Source organism: Solenopsis invicta, chromosome 16, assembly GCF_016802725.1.
Source record: "Solenopsis invicta isolate M01_SB chromosome 16, UNIL_Sinv_3.0, whole genome shotgun sequence".
NCBI lineage: Eukaryota > Metazoa > Arthropoda > Insecta > Hymenoptera > Formicidae > Solenopsis > Solenopsis invicta.
Genome location: NC_052679.1, coordinates 658,133 through 682,878, shown reverse-complemented (window position 1 = coordinate 682,878; position 24,746 = coordinate 658,133). Strand labels below are relative to the sequence as shown.

The window sequence follows — 24,746 nt, the reverse complement described above, 5'->3', positions numbered from 1 at the left end:
GTGTGTGTGTATGTGTGTGCATAATATAAAAGCAAGTTAAAAATTTTACAAAAGTAATTATAAAATTAAAACACTCATAGATATAAATTTATTTTTATCAATCTTTCTATACATTTATTTCAATATACATTGTTGTACGAGTTTTAGTGTGCAAAAAAATGCTTTTAATTGTTTTCTTTCTATAAATGCACAGCTTCTTTTATATTGTAGTTAGAGTGACAAGTCAATGATCTTTTAAGACATTTTTAGATAAGTGATTATTATCAAACAAATTATAATTATTTATTTCCTTGAATTGTTTGATTCGCATGTGCATTCATGGATCAAGTGCGTTCAAGGACGACCAGATTAAGAAATGTTAAATACCGAAATGTAAGTCATTTCGTGTTTCTTATTCAACTTTCTAATACTAACACTAGCAGTATTTTCATAAAAATTTGTATTTTTTGTCGCACTTTTAAGATTATCTATTATATCATATTATATATTTTTTCCATCATATTATTATACTATATCATATGTACATATGCATTATACATGAGATGCCCCCGAAAAGGTTGGCGTTAAACTCGTCCATGTGTTAATGAATAAATTAAAAGTCAAATAGATTAAAAGAGTTTGTATAAACTTAAGTCTAAAAATGTTTTATTAAATAATTATAAACGTTCAAAAATTTTTATCAATTGACATAATAATTATAATAAATATTCGAAAATTCTTTCTTCTGCAAAAGTGCAGACTTTTATTTAAACTAATTTCTATCAAATAGTTTTTGTACAGTTATAATTATTGTAATTATTGATAAAAGTCTTTATATGTATATAACTTTTCAATAAAGCATTTTTCAATGTAAGTTTATATGTATAAACTTTTTTGAACTATTTGACCTCATTAACACGTTATGTAAGTTTGGTCTCGACCTTTCCGAATAATCGGTATTGCAGACTTTATTGGAGAGACTAAAATCTTTGACGTAATAAAGTATTATTAATAAAACTATTAATTCATCATTCCTTTTCTTGAACATATAATATTAAAGCCGCAAGCAAACTGCTGCCAACAGAAAAGCAAGTGAGAATTAATGTGTGACAATGAAAAATGACTTCACGTTTCAATCACTAATCTCAAAGAAAATATGTGTATTTATGAATATATTATACGTGTGAATAGATGCATATTTATACGTGCGAATACGGCACATATGATATAATAATGATTATGCCATGCTCACAGATACACACACACACTTATTGAACATGTTAATAGATATTGGTAGATATATGTCGTAAAATTTTATCTCTTATTATTCCTTTAACAACGGACAAACGCGTGTCAAATATTGAGAAATAAATTATAGAATTTTTATCTTTATAATAGTACGTATATAATTATTTGTACAATATACTTTTTACAATATATTTTAACTAAAAAATTTTTATTACTAAAATTTAAAGTCTAAATTTAAAATTTAAATTTACGTAAATTATTATGTGACAATCAAAATTCAAAAATCAACATAATACTAAAAAATACAGAAAATAACATAGATATTTAATATTAACTATATTTTTACAAAAATTTCGTAACAAAAATAATACTGAAATTTAAAAGCGAGTATATTTTGTTGGCAATTTATTAATAGGAATGAAGATAAAATCATCTTATTTACTCCCACAGTAATAAGTTATTTTGCACGTCTTTCGCACAAGCTGACTTCACGCAGAGATGCGGAAGAAAAATGATTATTTTCGTTGCACATACTTCGTGACATTTAACTTCGCAGATTAGATGTTGCGAAATACACGATGAAATAAGAGTTTGCGACATGCTTGGATTCTATTGAACAAAATTATAAATGCGGTAATACAAGAATGACATTTTAACTTCTTCTGTATCAACTTATGTTATTCTTACTCATATTAATATAGTAATCATTATTAATCATTATATCTTAAAAATTGATACAATTTCTTTGTACATTTATAATTATAAAATTTGTAATAAATTAAGGTAATTGCAATATTTAGGAATATATAAAGTAAAAATATTTATGCACAGTTTAAATATTAAGTAACCAATAATCAAAAATTATAACAAACAAATAATTATATAACAATGTGCTCTGTGTAAATATTTCTAGTAAAATTCTTGACTTCATCTTTTATAATTGAATGTGGTCGAAAGGAATAATCTTTGATGATGTTCTCTAAAGTTTCCTAATACGATACGCATTAAGAATTTACAAATCGCAAATCACGGTACTTAAAATGCATTTTCTACAGCACTATATGACGGTAGACACAGGTGCGTGAAGAACAAAAAAAGGAAAAAAGAAGTCATAAAGAATAATGATATAGAGAGAAAGGATAGATCATGACCATATGTGCGCAAAGAATATCAAATGTCAATGACCGGGAAACATGTATCTCGTTACTTAAATTTAATAGAAATATAATAGATGTTTTTCTAACCAAATGTATCTATAAGGGAAACATTTTTATTTTAAAAATTCGTAAACCGTAAAACAAATTCTCCCGCTAAAAAATCTGTAGCCAATTCTCTGTCAGACGACTGTAAATTTTTCTTCTCAAACGCTACAATTATTTTTTGTCCAAATTTGAGGGAGTGAAGAGAACTAACTGACGAATGCGCGAATCGTTCCGCAAAAAAATGCAAAAATCAACGAGAAAGAAAGGAAAAGATAAAAAAATCCATCGGTTAACACGATGACAATGAGTTATACTCGTACGATTTTTGCCATGCGGTGGTCTGAACAAAAATCTATTTTTTTGACTATTGCATGTTTTATACGTAGATATAATATTTGGATCGCAGATATTGTGCCGCGATTGGACGGAAATCGATATCAAAACGATATGTTTCTATAAAACGCAAATTGTATTTTGATGTCCTAGAGAAATTGTTAAACAACTGTACCTTTTATACGTATAGTCAAAAATGCAAGGAAGAAGGAATAATTAGCATTGATGCATAAATTTGATTTGCGATATAACGAAAACTCTAAATGGATCAAGAATCTTATCTCAATATGTATGTTATAATGTAATATTGTGTTAAATTACGGATACACTGCAAAGGATGAGCATAAATCCTAGCAAATCGTATACAACACGAGTAACGAAAAAAAACCAGTTTTTTTATTTGATAGTTTAATGGTATTGTCATAGTGTTAATTACATGAGTAATTACAACAGCGACAAATGTAATTTTTTTATCTATAATTGTTATAAAATTATAAAATCTATAATCTGTTTTGTTCTACTTTAACTAATTAAATGCGCCGCTTTTACATCATTTTTTACTAATACATTTTCTCAAAAATATCAAACTGTTATTATAAGATAATTTTTTTCCACTAAAATCAAAATTTTTAAATTAAGGGTTTATCTTGCCATTGCATTTTATGAAATTTTAATTTGATTGGACCTCTTTGAAATTTTTGATTTATAAAATGTAAACCAAACAATTCTGTTATCATGACGGAAACTTATTTCTCATACTTATTTTTTATAATTTAATGTATTCTACTGTAAGATTTAAAAAAATCTTTACACATATATGTCAATTGTTATAAACATCTTCTGCTCACTAATTCTCAAAATAATATGTATGACAGCAGAAAAATAATTCGAAAAAAAGAATCCAGAATAAAAAATCCGGAATAGTAAAAATTTTTATAACCGGTAATGCAGAAATAAATTGTTCTGTCTCACCAACAATACACAAAAGTAACATTACAAAAATCAAAAGTTTATTATCGATTAATGATCGAAAAAAATAAACATATAAAAAAGAAAAGTTTATTGACCTTATTAATCTGTTGGATATTAATCTGTTGGATGTATCGAACGATAAATAGATAAATCTCTCAGTAGATCTCACAATGCGTATATTTATATGCTTTTGATGTGAATGTAAAAGCAAGTGTATGCGCGCCGGTATCTTCACGTTCCTCTATATGGCCAAGAGTAATGCGACTTTCACCTTTCACGTTGCCGAAGCACGATTCTACTGTTGACTTTTATCCTTTAGATCTTTTATTCTACCAATCCGATGAGATATACGACCAACGTATACGGCAACCAAAGATGTATGACGATTCAGTTTCACTAGCGAATTAGTAACATAAAACTCAAGTAAAGGTACACTGTACTTTATTATTGTGCTTTTGTAAGCAAGTAAAATATCGAATCAATGATAAGTGATCATAAGTAAGATCTTGAGTTTGTGTAATTAGATAACGATGCTATTTAGATGCTAGAAAATAGAAGAGAACGAGTAAAATGGTAATTTTGTCTATTCTATTTTACTTTTAATTATCAAGCGTTTCTATACTTTTATTTGAAAGTAAGAAAAAAAGAGTAAATCTAAGAAATTTATAATTTTTAAATTTCAGTTAATTTTTGCTAGTACTTATAGTCAAATCATCTTTAATGATTAACTTTATCATGTTCTGGGATCATGCAGCCAACTGCAACATACCTACAGAATAATTGTCTTACAGTCGCATTGCCGAAATAATGCTTGCCATCAATTCTCGCAAAATAAACTTTATTTGCGTTTGCGATTTGAAATATCTTGACTATTCCGCACCGTCAATTACATAACCAATTAGAAAACCACTGCGTATCCTTCGGTGATGCTGCTTTCACAATTTCTGATGGTCGGAATAGATGCTTTACGTATCTTATACGTTTTAGAATGCATAAAAATCTAAAAAAGTATCTAATACATAAATTGTATATGTAAGCAGTAATTTTCATAATCATTGATGTAGATTTTTGTATACTTTGATCCAAAATACAGAAATTTAAGTTTTTAAAACTCAACACTTACAATACTTACGCCCTTTAGTTCTTCTATTTACTACATTTTATGTATAGTAGCGTCAAATGTCGAAAGCTGCGATTACAGTCATCATTTTCTGCTTTCGACAAGATCAACTTACCGCATCGAGGTTCATTATTCTTGGATATACCTTCTCATTCTCAGTTGTCGACATTTGCCTTTCATAATAACAAATTCATGCGAGATGATTATTTCTTTTAGTATTATCCCACACAGCTCAACACATTTATTCTAAGGATATCTCAAATTATCCCAGATTGACAAAAGCGATCCCATGGATATTCCAGTAGATATAACATCTGGGACATCTCAAGAGGATAGCGTAAAATATCGTAGGATACCTTATTAATATTTCAAAATGTTATCCTATTATTACTTAAATATCTTACCATGTCATTTGGCTTTGTTTAGTACAAAATAATATGATTTTACATCGGCAGATTATTTCTCGCGCACATAACACGTTATGTATGCTACAAATATTATTTCATAATCAATTATATAATATGTGATTTCCTAGCGGAAAATTCTTCATTGAATAAGTACAAAATTTTACCAAAACATAAAATTTGTAGGAATATTTAATTTTTTAATCTATAAATATTACATGCTTATTGCAAAATAAACATAGTTTTTATTTTTATTTTTATTTTATTTTTACTCCAAAATGATCTCCATTGGACATCACTAGAATAAAGTGTAAGATTGTATTGTAGTGATTATTTTTGTTGATAAAATTCCGTCCAAAATCATGATACTATTGATATTAAAAAGAAAAGAAAAATAATTCAGTCATTAATTAAGATAAAATTTACATTTCAAGGATGAGGTTCATTACGGCAATTGTTGTCATTACTCTCTTGGATATAGCAGCGTGCAACCAAGATTTCGGCAGTCACTTCTTCGAAAATACGGATCCTGGTAAGAACAATGAGAGAAAATTCAAAGATTTCTTCTTAAGCGCGTAATTGGTGAAAAAAGAAAGATATTGTATAATTGCTTTGAAATTTAATATAAACAATTTGCAATATTTTGCAATATTTTGTAATACTTTTTATTATATCATTTCATTATATTATATTTTGTTCCATTTTTTTATGTTTATGGAGATTATTACTTCACAAAAATTCTCATTTTTGACGAGTAAAATACTCCTATTTTTACAGATCATTCACAATCGGATTTGAATACGTATTTGACGACTATCAACACTCAACAATCGTTTCAAAAATCTCAAAGCTCCCAGTCAGAATCAAACTCTCAACAAAATGACATAAAGAATTACCAAGTCCAACAACCGTCAACGATTTTAACCCCGCCGAAACTCAATTATTCACGTCAGTTTTTCTCACCGACCAGTCAAAAACCATTTCGTTCAGTCTTCAGAAGTGGTAGACAATTAGGTGGAGCTATAGGTGGGATTAAAGCCGTTTCGATACCAGCTGGATACACCGGAGCTAGCGTGTCTCCAGAAGAACGTGATAATCTTTATAGCCCTGAGTTACGTATTTTTGACAAAAGTCTGCTTGGTACGTTATCTTTGGCTACACTCGGTATAATATAAACGCAGAGAGAAGATAAAAAAGTAATTTTTGATTTTAATGTTTGAAACCATTTAAGCTGGACCAGCCTTGGCCTCAGGGTTTGTCTCACAATCAGATGATCTCAATCATCCGCCGCATGTTCATAGCATTGATGTAGAATGCAGTAAAACCATGATGACAATTAATATCGAATTTAACCGCGTTTTTGACGGCATTATTTATTCTAAGGTAAACGCAAAACAAAACAATCTCTTTTGTTAGATTTATACCAAAAATCATTGACCATAATTTACCGAATTTTTCCAATTTCAGGGATATTACACAAATCCGGAATGTATCCACGTAAAACCGAATTCTGGCTTAATACAATACTCTTTCACTCTAAATATAAACTCCTGTGGAACTCAATTTATCAACGATTTCGAGGGTGCAGCTGGTCAAGCGTATTTGGAAAATGTCCTCGTTTTACAAGTTGATGTCGAACTATTTACATTTATTAATTGTACTTATTTAACAGAAATTTACGTATAGTTATTGAATTTTAGAGTAAAAGATTTCTAATTGTTAAAGAATGAAGTGGGTATACAAGAAGTCTGGGATGCAATTCGAAGAGTACGATGTCTCTGGGAAGGGAACATCAATAAGACGCTAACGGTGAATCTCTCAGTAGATATGTTGAATCAGGAGATCGTTACCTTTAGTGGCGATACTGCGATAGCCAAACTAGATATTCAAATAGGTAAAGGACCTTTTGCATCAGCTGCCGATGGACTCGTAAAGATAGGAGAAACAATGACCTTAGTAGTTTCCGTGGAGGGTGATCCTGGTTTTGATCTTCAGGTGCGCACTGAAAATCATCTTAATTACGTTGTGATAATTTATATAATTGAACTATGTTAATTATAAGTTTGGTTTATATCAATATTTTTATTCTTTTACGAATGCAAAGTATTCTTAGAAGCAGGCATGACATTCAATCTCCAAACTTGATGAAGAATAAAAAATATATATTAAAAAAAAATTTGTAATTATTTTCAAGGTCCGCGATTGTTTGGCGCGAGATGAAGCTTCGACCAATATGCTGCAGCTCACCGACGAAAGAGGATGCATTTTAAAGCCAAAGTTGTTCGGTGCTTTCCAAAAGACAAAAGATACCGGCAATACAGGCGCTTCTATTATCGCTTACGCGTTCTTCCAGGCTTTCAAATTCCCCGATGTTATGGATCTATTCATCGAATGTAATGTCGAACTGTGTAAAACTAATTGCGAATCTTGTCCGGAAGCAAATCAAGTAAGGCACAAAAATCAATTCAAGTGATACAATATACGTAATATTTGATAAAATTACCTGTTACAGTCCTTTGAAATTAACATTCCACGATATATCTTAAAATAATTTATTTTCTAAATTTATGATAAGTTATTTAAAAATATTTTATAAATTCTCATGCAAAAAATTTTTATGAGTTGTTATAAAAATTTTTACAAGACTTTAAAAAATATTTTTAAATAAATTATTTTAAATGTTATAAGATACCTTATCTTGTAGATTAAATCATGTGTTACATTTTTCTATATTATAGTTAACGTATTAATTAATATTATATTTAAAACAATTATATACTTTACTTATTATATCTGAGACATTATGTTTTAGCAAATCGAACCAGGAAGACGTCGTCGATCGATAACATATACACCATCTTTAAATAACACGACGAATTCAGTATTGTTATCGGATCCATTTCGTGTTGGACGACATTTCAAAGTGATTTTATTAGATGACTTAAGCACAGCATCTAATTACATTCTCAGTAATTTGGAGAAAAGAGCTATCAAGACGTTAACAAAAACAAAAGAAGTTTGCATGAGCGACAAAGAATTTTACATAATCTTCTCTCTTACATTGAGCATACTTTTCATCGCAATTATAAGTGTGATTATGTTATATGTTAAATTACAATGGATCCAGAAATCGAAATTTGTGGATTTATAAGATAGTATTACTTTTGCAATATTTATTATCATAATAAGACCAAAAAAAGAATAGTGTAGAAGACTATGAAAGCATGCCTAAAATTATATAATAGCTCAAGCTAAAAAACTATTAATTTATGACCGTGGCCTCGTAATTATTCAACCGCAAAGAAAATGTTAAAATTTCTAACAAAATAATTAAAACAATAATAAATTAACAATACAATTTTTATAGTGTTTTTAAATATTTATAAATAAATTTTTATAAAGCATTAATTCTGTTGCAACTTAAAATTTTTGTTCTATTTTAATAGTGCAAAGTAAACAGAAAGTAAACAGAAAGTAAAGTATTGAATTTATAGACTAAAATAATTAAAAATATGAGGAATTATTGATATTTGTTTCAGTAATAATTATAGAAAAAGGATCAAATATTTAATAATTAACACATGACAATAATAAAAAGATAATTTTTACATATTTCTATATTTTTTTCCTCTTTTTTTATCTCTTTTAAAATTTTTGAAGCATACTTGAAAACTCTTTGCGACATATCAATATGTCGTGACATATGTATTGAAAACTCTATTATTATATTTAAATAAAAAACTTTGCATTACTATTAAATGATGTTTATGAACCTGAAAGAAAAAAATATCACTTGTTGGCTCTTGACGTAGACGTGATTTTAATAAATATTTCAAGTGTCAACAAATGTGAGCTATTCGGTTCCTATAATTTATTATTGGTAGTGATGTAAACTTAGAAATCTTCCATCTCACTCCTAGCACTTAGGCCGCTATCCCACGACTGCTCCACTTTTCTCATAATCATTTCAATAGCCTATTAATATCTAATCGGCCTTATAAACCTATATTCTTACATTTGTTTCTGTCTTGAACAGGCAATCCTCGGGCCTTTATTCTAAATATACTTCGATCTTTATATCTCAAGTTTCACTTTTTCAACTTCTAATACTAGTATTAATTATCAATTAATTGTATATTTATACTTTATTTCATGGTATTTTAATGTTCAAAAATTTTACAAAAGACATAATATTGTATCGTATCATTTTCATGATATTATATCACACCCAGCAAAAAATAATAATGAAATCGACGTTAATTTAACGTCAATTTAATAAATTCGACGTTAAATCGACATCGATTTAATTATCATTTCTGATTGAATATAGTTTACGTGTATCAAAATACATGATATTATATTTCTCATTTTTTGATTGCATTGATTGAATTATGTAACAGTATGCACAAAAAATTCGAACAGAACAGTAAGGTTATAATATGATCACGGATGTATTTGCTTTATTAATGTCCAGTTTTTTGTATTAAATATTTTTAATGCCTAGATTAAAAAAGACCAAAATTGACAACAGATTAAAATACATTTATTCCTAAGAAAGAATTTAAAAATACGTACTAAATACTTGAATTGTTAAATAATATAACATGCATAAATTTTATTTTATGAGATTATATTTTTTAAAAAAGAATTATAGCACTTGAGTTTTACTATTATAGTAATTGCTTAATTAATTTTTGAAGAGTGTGTATACTTTGCCCCTCTTTTATAGAACAATTTAGTTTAATCCTCTTTGATTTATACAACACTGATACAAATTTTGAAAAAAAAAAATAAAAATTATTTTACCACCTCCGTCTTTCCTCTACATCTATGTTCAATATATATATGAATATCCATTATTGAATTTTAAAATATGTTTCAAATAATAATAGGAATTTTTTTAAAGATGTAGATATCTCACCAAACAAACACTTAACTGTTAAAAAATTATCAAGATTAGATAAAACGCTATGATTAATTTTAATGATAATGATTTAATAACCTGGAAAATTTTACTTTATCAGATAAAATAATACGTTACAGATGTTTACAAAATACTGTTTAGAATTCAATTATTCGCTAATTTATATATTCAAGAAAAATTTAGGAAGGTTAATTACTATCAAATTCATTTAAATGTAGAATCTCAAAAAAGTTAAAATGGTAAATTTTTCTTGTGATTGGAAAATGAAAAAGAACGTACAAAGCGAATTAATCTTAGAACAGAAAAAAATTATAAGAAAATTTAAATATTGCTTTTACTGTATAATTACAAAAAAAAAGCAAAAGAGAAATACTGCAACTAAAAAATTTTGTTTAGTTTTATAAATCTTTCACAAAAGTACATGCAATATGTACGTATTGAGATTATTACTTTGTACGTTATCAAATATTTGATACAAAGGAATAATAAACAGAAATGTCAGTAGTAATCATATTATATGAGTTTCAGAGTTCTAAATATTTCAATTTTTTTTTGTTAAATATAAAAAATAATGAAAAGCAATGAAAATGATACATGCAAAGACTCTATTGCTAAATCTCATTATGAGTTGTCTATATAAATGCTTTGATATAATTCGTAATTATTTTCTATATTTGTTAAAATATTCCTTATTTAGATTGCATAGTTGTCACATGCTTTATTAATTGTTTATAACATAAATTTGATAGTTGAATTTATGAATCGGATCTAATTGACATTTATGACAACGCAATTCGATTCAAGGTCCTCGTATGCAGAGTTAATGTACGATGTACTCATTTATATTTTCATTAATTTTGTTTATAAGTAATCAGTAATTCTACAAAATAAATTTTACATGCATACAATTTTTCAAATAATTTCTGTGTTCTATCTATTGTATCTTATAAGATTGTGAAACTTTAAATTTTTCCGACACTTACATACATGTTATTTCAATAATGTATATCTAATGCAGCGCAATTTAATTTGCGAACATTTCTTGCAACTTTTTCTTCGCAATTTTACCGGTAGTTGTACGAGGAAGTTGATCTATGAACCTGACACCAGCTCGGAGTTTACAGTAATCGGGCAAATTCTTTTCCACTAAATCGATAAGTTCTTGCTCTGTTATCTGTAAACAGAATATTTGATAAATAAACATGATGTTTCTTGCTAATTTAAATCTAAAAAAACTATTATTTTATCTGTTTAATATTTAATGTAATTAAAAATAATTACGATACTTACCGTTTTACCTGGCATCACAGAAACGATAGCCATAGGACGTTGCTCATCAATTTCATGAGGTATTCCTATTACCGCCGCCTGGAATACATCGGGATGAGTCTGTAAAACAGTTTCGATTTCCGCGGGCGAGACGTTGATCGATCTGAAAAGAATGAAATCCGATATTCGACCAACGATGAAGAGCTCACCGTCTTCGTCATAGTATCCCATATCGCCGCAGCACAACCAACCTGAAACGTTTTACGTTTTGGTCATTTATTATCTCTCTAATGTAGTTCATGATCAGTTAAATGTTAGTATCACTAATTAAAAGTTTCGATCAAATGTTTAAGTGTTACATACCGTCAGAATCGAAAGCTTTTCTGGTTGCTACAGGGTTCTTATAGTAGCCATTCATTACAAATGGCACTTTAACACGTATTTCTCCAACTTCGTTAACTCCTAAGGCCTTGCCGGTTTTAATATCTGTTATTTTTACTTGAACATTAGGTGCAAGAAAACCAACAGATCCTAGTTTACTGTTCTCATATTGGCTAGCGATTTCACCCCCTGAATCGGTAGTTCCTGATACAAAAAATTAATAATATTTTATAATATTACTAAGAAAATGACACAAAATTGATAATTTGCATTTTAGTAAAAGGCTACAGAGATTTAAATAAATCAAAAAATTTATTTAAATTTTTTATTAAAATTAAAATTTTTTTTTTTTATTATTTAAACATTTTTTAAGAATCAAAATTTAACATATTTATTGTTGCCTATGCATGTTGAATGTATTAATTTAAAGTATTAATTTTTATTAGTTTTATTGTTATTAGTTATATTTATATTAGTTATATTATATTTTTATTAGTTTAATTAGTTAATATAATCAATTAAGAAACATTAAAGTAATATTCTTAGAAAACATATTAAATATAAACTTATAATGTAATTTCCAGAAATAAAGCAATTCGGAACAAGATTGGTGAGTAATTTTGTAAAAAATGAGTACGTTGACTTACCATAACTATTACTAATTGCAACATGTGGTAACTTTTTTATTAATGTTTCTTGATGATGCTTCGGGAGAACGGAACCACCAGAAATAAGGAGCTTTAACGTTGGCAATCGATATTTCTCTAACACATCCGTTTTAGCCATTTGAATCAGAACGAATGGGTCGGAAGCAAAAAACGTTACCTAAAAGTTATCGTCAAATTTAATATTAATTATTAAAATTGCATTTTTCAACCCCATTTCCATTGACATTAGATATTAAATTTTATTTAAAATTTTGTTTAGAAATTATTTCTTTTACTTACTCGATGTTTCTCGATGAAGCTGCAATACTCATTACACGCATCGTCGTCTGACACAATATCTGGCGCAACAATTCTAGTGGCATACGCCAGAAGGGCCTTAAATGCGAGCGTTATGCCGTATTGCCAACGTATTGTCGGTGTAAACATGCAAATGTGGCCAGTCATTTCGGCAACTCTTACAGCAGGCTGGTGATTGTGCAAAGAGGAATGCGAGAGCTCTGTAGCCTTTGGCATACCTGTAGTACCTGAAGAAAGAACAATAAGACAAACTTCGTCCGGGTCGCTGATCGGAGTACACTTGAATTCGACAATCTCGCGACTATCGTGACCCCTTAAAACATCATCTAGCGATTCATATCCATCTAGCTTGCCAATAATTACTATCTTTACATCCATTTTCAGCTCTTTTGCTGCTTCTGTTAAATTCACGGCTGATAACGGGACCGTGAAAATTATTTTTGGTGATGTCAGAGAGAGAAAGTATCGTGCGGTCGCTGAAATACAAATAAATAATAAATGACTGAATAATGTTAAAAAGTTAAATTACTTTTTTAATTCTTTTAATTCTTTGAAAAAAAATGTAAATCTGATATCTTTAATTTTTTATAAAAAGATTCTACACCTTTTTATAATTATGTAAAGTATACATCAAAGTGTATATTTTATAAAATCTTGTGTAAGTTTCAATTTATTTATAAAACGTAATAAAAACAATGATAATATATAAGAAAGACTACATACTTAAAGAAAGTTCATGGTCCCACGTATTGCATTTTCCGTTTAGATACATAATGCCCAACAATATTGTAATTGCTTCCAAATTATTATCAGTACAAAGACCGATTATGTCACCTGACTTCACGCCTTGCTTTTTCAACCAAAGTGCACATTTAATACTCAGGTCACTCATTTCGGCATAGGTGGTTTGTCTCCCCGTAATAGCATCTACCTGTAGACCAGCACACATTATTCATTCATAACGAGAAGTTATGAAACATAATTAAAGAATATCAAATTATAATTTTGTTAGTATACCTGGCCGACAAAATCAGGCTTGCTTTTTAAGGTCTTTAACATCGTTTCACCTATATTTTCAGGTTCTCTATGTATTGGATATTCCGGTCCTAATAAGATATTATCCTTTACTCTCCCTTTGAATACTTGGACCTTTATGATATAATTTGTTAAGTAATTATTATTAAAACATATAATAATAAATGTTTAAAAAATTTGTCCAGCAAATTTTAAAAGCTATAAAGTATGGAATGTATAAATAAAATGCAAATTAAGAAATAAAGAAAGAGCTGATAAACCAAACTCGTATAGTAAAATTGTAGTTATACATGTTAATAAAAGATGGATAAATCTTGTGAAAAATTTTTAAATTGTGAAATTGATAATCAGAAGGGAAAGAAGGGGTGGGGGGGACTTTCATTGCAAACTGATTTTGATATCAAAATGTACAACAGTTACAAATTTGAATTATTACGTATATCAAATAGAGGATTTTAAAGGAAATTTATCTATTTTTTAACTTATGTAACTACTATTTTTCTTTGACAACTTTTTGACAAGAACGTCAATACTAAATATCTAGGTACCTTCATATTTTATATTTTTGTTTATTCTTGTGTGTATGTGTGTGTGTGTGTGTTATTAAATTTCTATCACATTTAAGATCAAAATATTTAAATTTGTGACATTGTTATGAATATATATTTTCCAAGTTTCAACTTATACTGACAAATTTTTATCGGCTATTCCTCTATTAGGTTGATTTTTACTAAGCTTTTATGTAGCTTTTTCAAATGCAAATATTAGAAATAAAAAATATGTATATATGTATATCAATATTAAATATAGCAGATTTACAAATAAAAAATAATATAAAAATATAAAAATAAAACAAAGTTTTATTACAATAAAGATAAAAGAAAACATTTTAAATACAACATAAAAATATAAATTATTGTACCTCATTTTCTTTAGTTGCTGCGTCCCGTTCACACATTTTTATAACTTATATAATGATTTTTATTGTATCTACTTCTCACCACAGCCAAATAATCACTGGTAAAAGATTGATCGTTATTACATTCTTGTCTTTATTTTTATCTTCCCCACTCATATAAGGAAATATAAATGATAAGCTAAGCCCTAGTTCCTTAAGTATATATGAGCGGGGAAGATAAAAATTGATACCTTAAAGATTGTTTTAAAGGAAAATTACTATTGAAATCGTAAAGAGAAGAGATATTTTTCTTGAAGAAAATAAGTCTTTAAGAGAGAATAATGTGTGTGCTTTAGAATGCATTTACAATTATAGAAAAAGAAATCATATTACCAATAGTTTACTATCTATTTTTATTATTTTATTACGTTGCTCATACCTTTATGCCGCTAATAAACACCAGTCCACTTCGATCACGACTACTGCTAGTAATAAAACATTGTGCGTGTGTATGCCACAGTACTACTTAGAGGTCACAATTGTTTAACAATAAATAAATAAAAAACTTTCAAAAAGATTAAATAACAGAATATAAGGACAAATTCAAACGTTGTAGTTAGTAGAACACAAGTATAAATTTAAACTTAGTCAATCAGAAATTACGTTTAGATGGTCAGAAATTATTTTTAATATTACTGCATTGGGTTAGATTTAAATCCTGCAAAATTATTGTTTAAAATAAAAATTACACTTAAATATTTTATTTAATTTTTTGAGCAATTTCTTCCTATTTTAATTTCGAATATCATCCTGTATGTGATTTTCCATAAAAAATAGTTTGAAAGAGAATTAAAATGTTCCAATATATTATGCTTGTAATTCAGCATTATTATGTAATGACAGCCTAAATAAATAATTCTATAAGTAATTACTACAATTTTTCATCTAATAACGGAAATACGAATAGCCATAATATCTATGCGGTCCATAATACCACCTTCTCCTTTAATAATATTTTTTATTACAATCCTATATCTATAATTTTATATTGTTCAAATCATAAGTTATTATAATGTCGCAATATCAACGTATAAATAATATAAACATGATCTCATTTTCGCAATTTTTTAGAAATGCAAGTTGTACTTAATGCATATTATAATGCAAAATCTCAATAACTTTTAGCATGCTCATAGTATCTGAAGAAAGACTAGTGACACCAATCGAATTATTGATTGAAGTATATTTGAAACAGATAATTTTGCTACTTATGATTTCTTAAGATATCGTTTATCGATTCATATTTATCTTGTTTGTCATTGCACAGAAAATTCCTTTATTGCTACTCTTAAAATTTTACGGCCGATAATGGTATCGTAAAAATTATTTTTGGAAACATTAATGAGAAAGAAAAAATCGGGCTGTCACTGTATTTCATAAAATTTATTACGTGATTGTATAAATTTTACCGGTTAGAAAAATTTTAATTTTTTAATAAAATTTTATATCTGTTAAATCTCATAAGTTTTATGTAAAACTAATAGGATTTAATAGATGTAGAGTATCTCATTAAATGTTTATATATATATATATATATATATATATATATATATATGGTATGTACACACACACACACACACACAATAGAAAAAAGGTAGTATTATAGGTTGTATAGATATTATAATCATTTATGTATAATTTCTATTATTAGAATAATATCTGTTTAAATAAAAATTGTTTATTGATTGGCCAATAAAGTTTGGTTTCCATTTTCAAGAAATTTAGTATTATTTTAGTCATATTGACAAATTTTCTATATACTGTTCGTTTTGGCTTTAATAAGATATTATGTTTGATTCTAAATTAAATTTTTATTTTTCTTACTTTTTTAATATAAAATTTTATTAGGGTATTATTGTTAAAACACATTGTAATAATTGTTTGTATAATTTGACGTAGTCGTAATTTTTGTATAATTATAAACGGTCAAATGCATAAACAAAACGTAAACGTTTGAAAATAATAGGTTTTTAAATAGAGTTAAAATGCATTTTACAGTATTTATAAAATGTGGAGTGAGTCATCTAATCGACATGTTACTATTTATTTCAATTGTATATATTTAGAAATATTTTTAACATTTTTATAAATATTTTAAATAAGACTCTTTATAAAATAAAAATGCATAGAAGTATTATAATTATAAATATACTTTCTTAAAAGAAAAACTTAAAGAAAATGATGTTAGAAGAATAAAACATTGCGTAACTTTAATTAATGTTGCGTTAACATTGCGTTTAATTTGTCTTATTAGGTCATTTAATTTATCTGTAAGAACATTTATCTGTAGACCAACACACATGTTAATTAATCAAGTTATTAAATTTTATTCAAAAATGTCAAATTATACAGAAGATTCCCGCTCATCTGCATATTTTAACTCTTACATTAATATTACATAATCTATTAGATAAATTGCACTGTTAAAAATAGGCATTAAAATTTAATGTAATCCAATGTAATTTAATTAAAGCAAATTTCAAGCAGATACATTGAAAACATTAAATGTTATCAAAAGTGCACTAATTCATGCACATACTTTTTAGTTATAGGTAGTACATACATAAAATTTAATGTACTATACTTGTGTAACTTGAAATACATTGAATTTCATAATATTTTTAACAGTATATGTTAAAAAACACAATACATTTTAAATAGTTATTTATGTAATGCTTTTCATAAATTTTTAGAAATTAGTACTCTAAAAATATTTTTAACAATTCTGTCCATCTCCGAATCGCCTATATCATTGTGCCAACTTGTAATAATAATATTCTGCTTACACACACATTCTGGAAGTTAAAAAAGCAATCTATCTTTGCCAATTTATATACTATACCAATTTATATACCAATTTTATATACTAAGCCATCACACAGGTAATTCATAATAATGTCAAATTTCTCACTTTACTTTTTTCTAATTTCTCTCACAATTCCACGTCTTTTCCGTCATGTATTTATTTGATAAACAACAATAATTCGAAAATTTTAGGCTCCAGAATAAATATACATTGGCTTAACATGTTAACATGTAATATACTCGATCTTGCAATGTGTTCAATTTCTTAATTATAATTCTAAAGAAATATTGTCTACTATGCAATACGCAAATTAGAACAGTAATTTTACCGAAGATAAAAACTATCGCAATCTGCAACTATCTTAAAACGCATTATATACTTAATCGTTTCATCTCGTAGATAACAGCCAATCATTCTAATTCAAAATAGAATTCAAATTCGGAATGGAAATTGCAAATTACACATGTTTTCTCTCTGAACGAAAAACTTCTCTCAAAATAAAATGATATTAATCGAATGTCTCAACAATTATAAAAGACATCTACATGAAAAGATAAATCAGATATATATATATATATATATATATATGTATATATATCAACACGCTTTTCATCGATAATTTTTTGAAAACACCTACGACGCTCTGTCCAAAAGATTTCGGAACTAATTTTTTTCTAGACATACTAGTCGCACTATCCATTGGGAATTCCAATTTTTCCTATTTTTTTAACCAGTAGTCTTCGAACTTTTTGGATAAATTGTGTAGAATTTATAATAAAGAATAATTCTCACCTTGATATACATACGTAACTCTGCGACGAATCCGCAGTATAAAAATTAAAAAACCAAACTTAAAAAATGATATATGAATGTATGAAATAAACTTAAGTAAATTAATAAAGGATCCCGAATCAATCACCGCAATAATAACAAAATTAACATTGTTCTCGTGCTTATTTGGAATGGCGAATAAAACCGGAATTATGAATAGAATCTTGAGGAATTTTTGGCAGCTGGACATTAGTCTCCATTTCCATCCGCTTTGCTGCTCCAGACTTTAGTACTTCCGCCGACGGCATATCTGTGTACAATTCTCCACGTGATGCTGATAACTGCCACAACGGAAACACGAGCCCCACTTACGCCAAGGCTTCATGCAATTCTTGCTGATGTGTCCCAGCGTACTGCAATTAAAGCAACGCTTTACAAAAAGCGATCCATTTCCTGACGCTATTGATTGCCTGGATATAGATTTCTTGTCCTCTTGGTCATCTCCATTGATTTCCAGCTCATCGCGAAGAGTAACATTATGAAAGGTATCCAGAATGTCCTCCACCTTTTCAAGACGACGCATCCGTACCTGATTCTTTAATCCAATATCCGGAATACCATCTATTACCAAATCGATCAATTCTTGAGGATTAACAGTGATTTCGTTGGCCAAAGTTACCTTGTCGAAATAGTACTCATAGAAGCTTTCATTCTTTTGCCACAAACGATTCTCGAATCTTTTCCACAATGTCAGCTGACTCGGGCGATGGTCGATGGATGAACTCATTGAGTCCAAGAACTCCGCAATCTCCAAATGCTTCTCTTTTGCATAAAACCATTTTAGTGCTTTACCTTTTAATCGTAAACTTAACAAAATTTTAATCGCACTGTCCTCCAACTGATATGTCTTTCGTAATAAATCCAGATGCTGTCTCCAGGTGCGGAAATCGCCTGTCTCATCTGAGAATTCGGGCAACAGTTCCGAAACCATTTTTATATTCAATCCAATCGTGGATTGCATTGCTATCGTACTATCTTCCAAATATGATGTTCGTTGACGCTTTAAAATTTGAATCTCTTTGCGCAGAAGTTCTCGCTCTTGTCGGAGCAATTCCAACTCTCTCTGTATAAAGGCGTGATTGATGCCTTGCGATTGTACAATCGGCAAGTCGTCGCGTCTCGGCAATGCAGTATTTGTCTCTGATTCGGCTTCTTCACCAGTAATGGTGTTTTCAATTCCTGGGTTAGCTTCCAATACTTGAATGATAGACTCATTTTTATTATCGTGCATGGGCAAGTCATGCGGACGAAATTGTTTCTCTAATTCTCTAACGGTCAAGCAGTTCCCGGTCTTTGTTCCTCTCAGCATCTCTGCTACTCAGCACACAAATATTGTAAATACACAAAATTCTTAATTGTCTTCTTGTAATCTTGAAATTAGATCAAACGCAAATGTATCCGCGATCAAACACAAATCACCAATTAATCACCTTTGAGAATTTGTAGGCAGCGTTCGTATAGAAAGTAACAGGAAAAAATTGATTTATCTAGAAAGACCGATATTATTTGATATGCGTATATAAAAGATTGACTATTCGCTCCGACAGCTCGTTCGAGACTGTTGCTCACTTACAGCAAGGTGAGTGTCCATGATAATATAACAATTCAGAACAAAGAGACTCAGTTTTGAGTCTCCTAATAGCATTAATTGTTTCGAAATATAATATCTCTTTATCGAATTCTAATGAATCTCTTACAAAATATAAGAGCGATTCTTTTGTCTTTTATCAATGAGACTTGGATACGAAGTATTAATTTACTTCATAATTATCTTATGGAGATGTCATCTCGCTACGTTGCTAGACATAAATATTTCTCTTATGCATCCGACTAGCGTTCTTATCACTACTTGACACCGAGATTGATTACCAAGATGCAACATTGCATCGCCTAATAAGCAACTTTTTATCGTCGTGTCTCTTCTTTTACACCCTATTCTTATGTCTTGAATTAAAAGATTGAAGAAAATTGAAGGATTATAGTACATTAAATTAAATAAAAGGCAAAGACGTTAGAGTAAGTAATTAAAATAATTAAAATTTTTTAATTATTAAAAGAATAATTCACACGAAATTTAAAATTATAATTTATTTATTATACATATAATCACGTGTTTGATTAAATTAAAATATTAAAATTTTAAAGTAATAGAGAGATATTTTAACCGTTGCTGTGTCAATACAAATTGAACAAAAATAATCGCAGCTAGGTCTTCGTGCTTGTATTGTTTGTGTGATTTTATATACTTTTCTCAAGTTTAATGAACTGCGCGCCCAATTAATTTTTAGTTATAACACAATTCTAAATTGAACAAGATTAAGTAATATCACGTATTATTAAATATTAACCCTTTTTTCCCTCTAAAAAAACTGTAAAGAAATTATTGCAAAAAATATCATTCATTGAACTTGAAGAAAGTATATAAAATCACACAAACAATACAAGTACGAAGAGCTGCGACTGTAAAAGGCATTCTTGTTCAATTTGTATTAAAATTTTAATTATATTTTTTATGAAATATTTTGTTATGTAATTTATTATCAGGATTTCTAATGCACATAAAAGCTTGGGAAGAATATAATACTTGTTGCGTATTTAATGTATGAACTACAAGTAAGCAGCGATTTTTATATGGACATAATTATAATCATACATAGTTGTAGTCATAGGATACTTTCCAGCTACGACACAAGTCGACACTGTGTAACACAGTGTCCACAGTGTAAGAGAGAAAATTTTAGTTGGCTTATTCACACCAATGGACACTGTGTTACACAGCTGGAAAGCACCCATAATCCTATACATCATTCCAGAATGTAAAAACGCTCCTAAAGAAAATATTACAATGTTTGCAGCCTTTCGCTTCTTTTCTTACCATAAATCATCTCTACTGCATGGTGACATCAAATGTCGAAAGTTGCAATTACAGTCATAGATAGAGTAATAATCTTTTTTACTTTCGACGAAGACTAACCTATCATATCCATGGTTCACTATCATTAGATACATTTTCATATTTTCTCTACTGTCTCGATGACATTTCATCGTAATATTGTATGCGATTTCGCATAACGCGATTATTTTAATTGATAATATTTTAACCGAAATCATAACTGCTATTTAGGAAAAGAAATAAGAAATTTAATCATTAATAAAATTAAAATTTACTTTCCAAGGATGAGGTTCATCGTGGTGACTGTTTTTACTCTTTCGATTGCAGTGGTATACAGTCAGGAATTTAGCCGTCGCATTACCTTCATAAAAACCGCAAAGGTAAATTCCGGTAAAAATTTATGAAAGAATTTTAATACTTTTTCTTAATTCTAGAAAACTAATATCTTTTTTACTTTTTAAAGATAGCCTGAGATAGAATGGCGTTAGTTAAAGTTAATTATCTTGACCGAAAGTTAAAAAAATAATTTAAATGAAAAAAATGTCGAAAGAAAATTATTTTTTTCATACAAAAATAAATCACGTTTTTTATAATTAACCAATTTTAAAATTTTAAACGCAATTTTGAGAAAGGTATATTGAGCTATGAGAAAAAAATAGTAATTGTTGTGATTTCCTAAATAGTACAATTAGGTTGCTATGTATATAAAGGTCGACAAATATAAAAAAAAATAGCGAAAACAATAAAATACCATTATAAATTTGTTTATGCCTTTCTAGATATATTTTTTAATCAAAACGTATAGAGATATGTTACTATTATATTGTTGCATATAAAAATATTACATTTAAAACAATATAACTATTCAATTGATTAATTTTACACATAAAAGTCGACAATTATAGCATCAATTAATTTATAAGATTTGAAAACTGTAAATTACATAATTATAAGTATAATATACTACTTTTAAAAGCAAACAAATTGATCTGAACCAAACACTGCTACTATATTTATAGATTGATGTACAAATATATCCTAAATAGATGCGAATAATTCGGTAGTTAGGAACTGATATGCGCACCTATCGTATCATCTCCCAAAAAAATAAAAGTGAATTATGAATACAGTCCTGAGTCCAAAATATCGTCTACTAGCTCAGTAGTTTAAAATTTGTTGGACATACATTTGTACTTTAGTTTAGTTTTCTAGAATTAATTAAGAGGCGAAAGAGAGAGAAAGAGAGAGAGAGAGAGAGAGAGAGAGAGAGATCATTTATTACGCGTTCTGGGATTAAATAACCTCGAGAGAGAGAGAGAGAGAGAGAGAGAGAGAGAGAGAGAGAGAGAGAGAGAGACAGAGAGAGAAGAAAAGACAGAAGGAGAAGTAGATAAACGTTGATTTATAGACAGTTTAATGATTTTATTGTCAGAAATGTACTACTATAAATGTAAACTACCTATGTTTTAACGCAAAATATCTTTGATGCAGAATATACTACCGACTCAGATGTTAGATGTGCATAATTATTAATCCATAACTCATTGTACATTTATTAATTCATCATTTTGTCATCTGGACATCACGGTATTTACTTCATTATATTCTACTGGAATTGTCTTTGATGCATATTTGTCTTAATAACAAATCACTTACATTACTATGTTAGTGCGTTTTCAATTAATTCTTTAAAATGTTTATTTAAGTACGTTCTGTATCTTCATTAAGTATAACAGTTTCAAATTTAAAAAAAATTGGTTTTTGCACCTTTAAGCTATTTGTTTGTTATAAAATTAAAAGAAATTTAACAAATGCATATAAAACAGATTAAAATTTATTGATCAATTTTAATAAAAAATATAAACATATAGTTTATTATAATCGCTTTCTAGTATAATCTCGTCATTATTAAAAAGTATGTATCAAAAAAATATAAAAATTTTAATATATAGTTATTTATCTTTGTTTAATGTTTTATTTTTATTGTAAGTAACATATAACAAATTTCTTATTAAAAAAAATTTATCGTACAAGTAATTTTTTTAAGAAGTTAATATCATTAGACTTTAGAAACTTTTCATTAGTGTTATATTCATCATTATATTCGCGGAAATTATTGCTACTATCATTTTATTTAACCTATTCCGTTTTTGACAGCAATATTTCATATATATTTCTGCAGATAGTCAACAATCGGATACAAATGAGTACATGTTAATCTTTAGATAAAGACAGTTGGGAAAACTTTAATCATTCCAAGTCAAGAATTTTCGCCGAAAAAATTCGCCGTTGTGAATTATAGTATATCGTCCAGTGGCCGTCATCAATCTACACTCCGCTGAATACGAGTTTCTTGGGAATCAGACGATCTTTGTCCACACCATATTTTACTCCGCGATTAATTAGCCAACAATCTTCAATGTACATACCATTTTATTTGCTAGGTTCCACATTCTCCAACCATCAATCGAATCAGCTTTTATATTCAGCTCTTTTACCTTTGAATTGCTCAAAATTGTCATCTACTTGTTTAACGCCGCAGTCTCTGTTTTTCTCATTTTATTCTTCCTTTAGGACTGGTAGACAAAAAGCAAATTTAAGAAATTCAGTGTTTGGAGCAGCTGGTGGCAATGAATCTCAAATTAATAATATATATAACTAATACAGGAAAAGCTGTTGAAATCGATGTAAGTATAGCAATAAATAATAAGTAAATAAATAAATAATAATATATCTAACTTCACATTAATATATCAAATTTAGTTTATATGTTTATCTTAATGTCATAAATTATTAGATGAACATTGTTTCTCTTCATAATCAACCACTTATCCCCGAATATATGTTTCCAAATTCTTTAATTGTCCACGGAGTCTCAAATCTATACGGAGATGGATATTTACCTCCTCTAAAGCAGACAGAATTTTTCTACTCCCTCTCCCAACTGAATCATCTAGAGGCGAATTATATCAAACTTCTGGACCAGCAGAAGCCCTCGAACCCCCCCGATGTTCCGTTTAAAAGACCAGAATATCACTTTTCCGTACATTTTCTTAGAACAAATTAGGGAGATTAATCCTAAATTATCAAGTTTATCAAAAGCCTTAATTTGCTTTAAGCTATGAGCAGGGGAATGGTTACAAGACATCATCTTTCAAGTGACCTACCGGCATTAATTGCCAAGACCTTCTCCTCACTGTTTAATAAAATAATGTTACATGTACTTGACATATTTGACATATATTTATTATCTTTATAAGGTAAAATATTTGCTTTGTAAGATTTTTAATTAATGTACAATTTTGTGCATTCAGCAAGTGCTTCTTTCATTCCGTCGATAAAATTACGAAAGACATAGTGAAAGTGATGGTACTATGCAGAACCTGGCTATAAATAAGGGAGGTAAATCTATATAAAGCTAAAATG

General features: G+C 28.3%; 3 protein-coding genes across 4 annotated transcripts; 1 reads left to right on the top strand and 2 right to left on the bottom strand.

Annotated features, from left to right (window-relative positions):
- The first annotated feature begins 326 nt into the window (after nt 1-326).
- LOC105196113 lies at nt 327-8,576 on the top strand. The gene is made up of 8 exons (XM_011161864.3): nt 327-372; nt 5,693-5,790; nt 6,036-6,398; nt 6,490-6,641; nt 6,726-6,884; nt 6,984-7,253; nt 7,453-7,704; nt 8,071-8,576. Exons 1-8 carry the CDS (start codon nt 356-358, stop codon nt 8,407-8,409), a joined length of 1,650 nt encoding a protein of 549 aa, XP_011160166.2. The 5' UTR covers nt 327-355; the 3' UTR covers nt 8,410-8,576.
- Nucleotides 8,577-11,042: 2,466 nt separating this feature from the next.
- On the bottom strand, nt 11,043-14,927 carry LOC105196068 (luciferin 4-monooxygenase). Its single transcript, XM_011161794.3, has 8 exons — nt 14,755-14,927; nt 13,815-13,946; nt 13,521-13,728; nt 12,780-13,273; nt 12,480-12,657; nt 11,815-12,036; nt 11,473-11,702; nt 11,043-11,356 (listed from the first exon to the last, which is right to left on the bottom strand). The coding sequence occupies exons 1-8, from the start codon at nt 14,788-14,790 to the stop codon at nt 11,207-11,209; spliced, it is 1,650 nt and encodes a 549-aa protein (XP_011160096.2). The 5' UTR covers nt 14,791-14,927; the 3' UTR covers nt 11,043-11,206.
- A 2,166-nt stretch (nt 14,928-17,093) lies between these two features.
- LOC105196067 lies at nt 17,094-20,064 on the bottom strand. 2 transcript variants are annotated; one of them, XM_011161793.3, is made up of 2 exons: nt 19,047-20,064; nt 17,094-18,962 (listed from the first exon to the last, which is right to left on the bottom strand). In XM_011161793.3, the coding sequence occupies exons 1-2, from the start codon at nt 19,734-19,736 to the stop codon at nt 18,654-18,656; spliced, it is 999 nt and encodes a 332-aa protein (XP_011160095.1). In that variant the 5' UTR covers nt 19,737-20,064; the 3' UTR covers nt 17,094-18,653. The 2 variants fall into 2 exon arrangements, with proteins under 2 accessions (XP_011160095.1, XP_011160094.1); XM_011161792.3 differs by having other exon boundaries at nt 17,094-19,741; nt 19,858-20,063.
- Nucleotides 20,065-24,746: the final 4,682 nt, after the last annotated feature.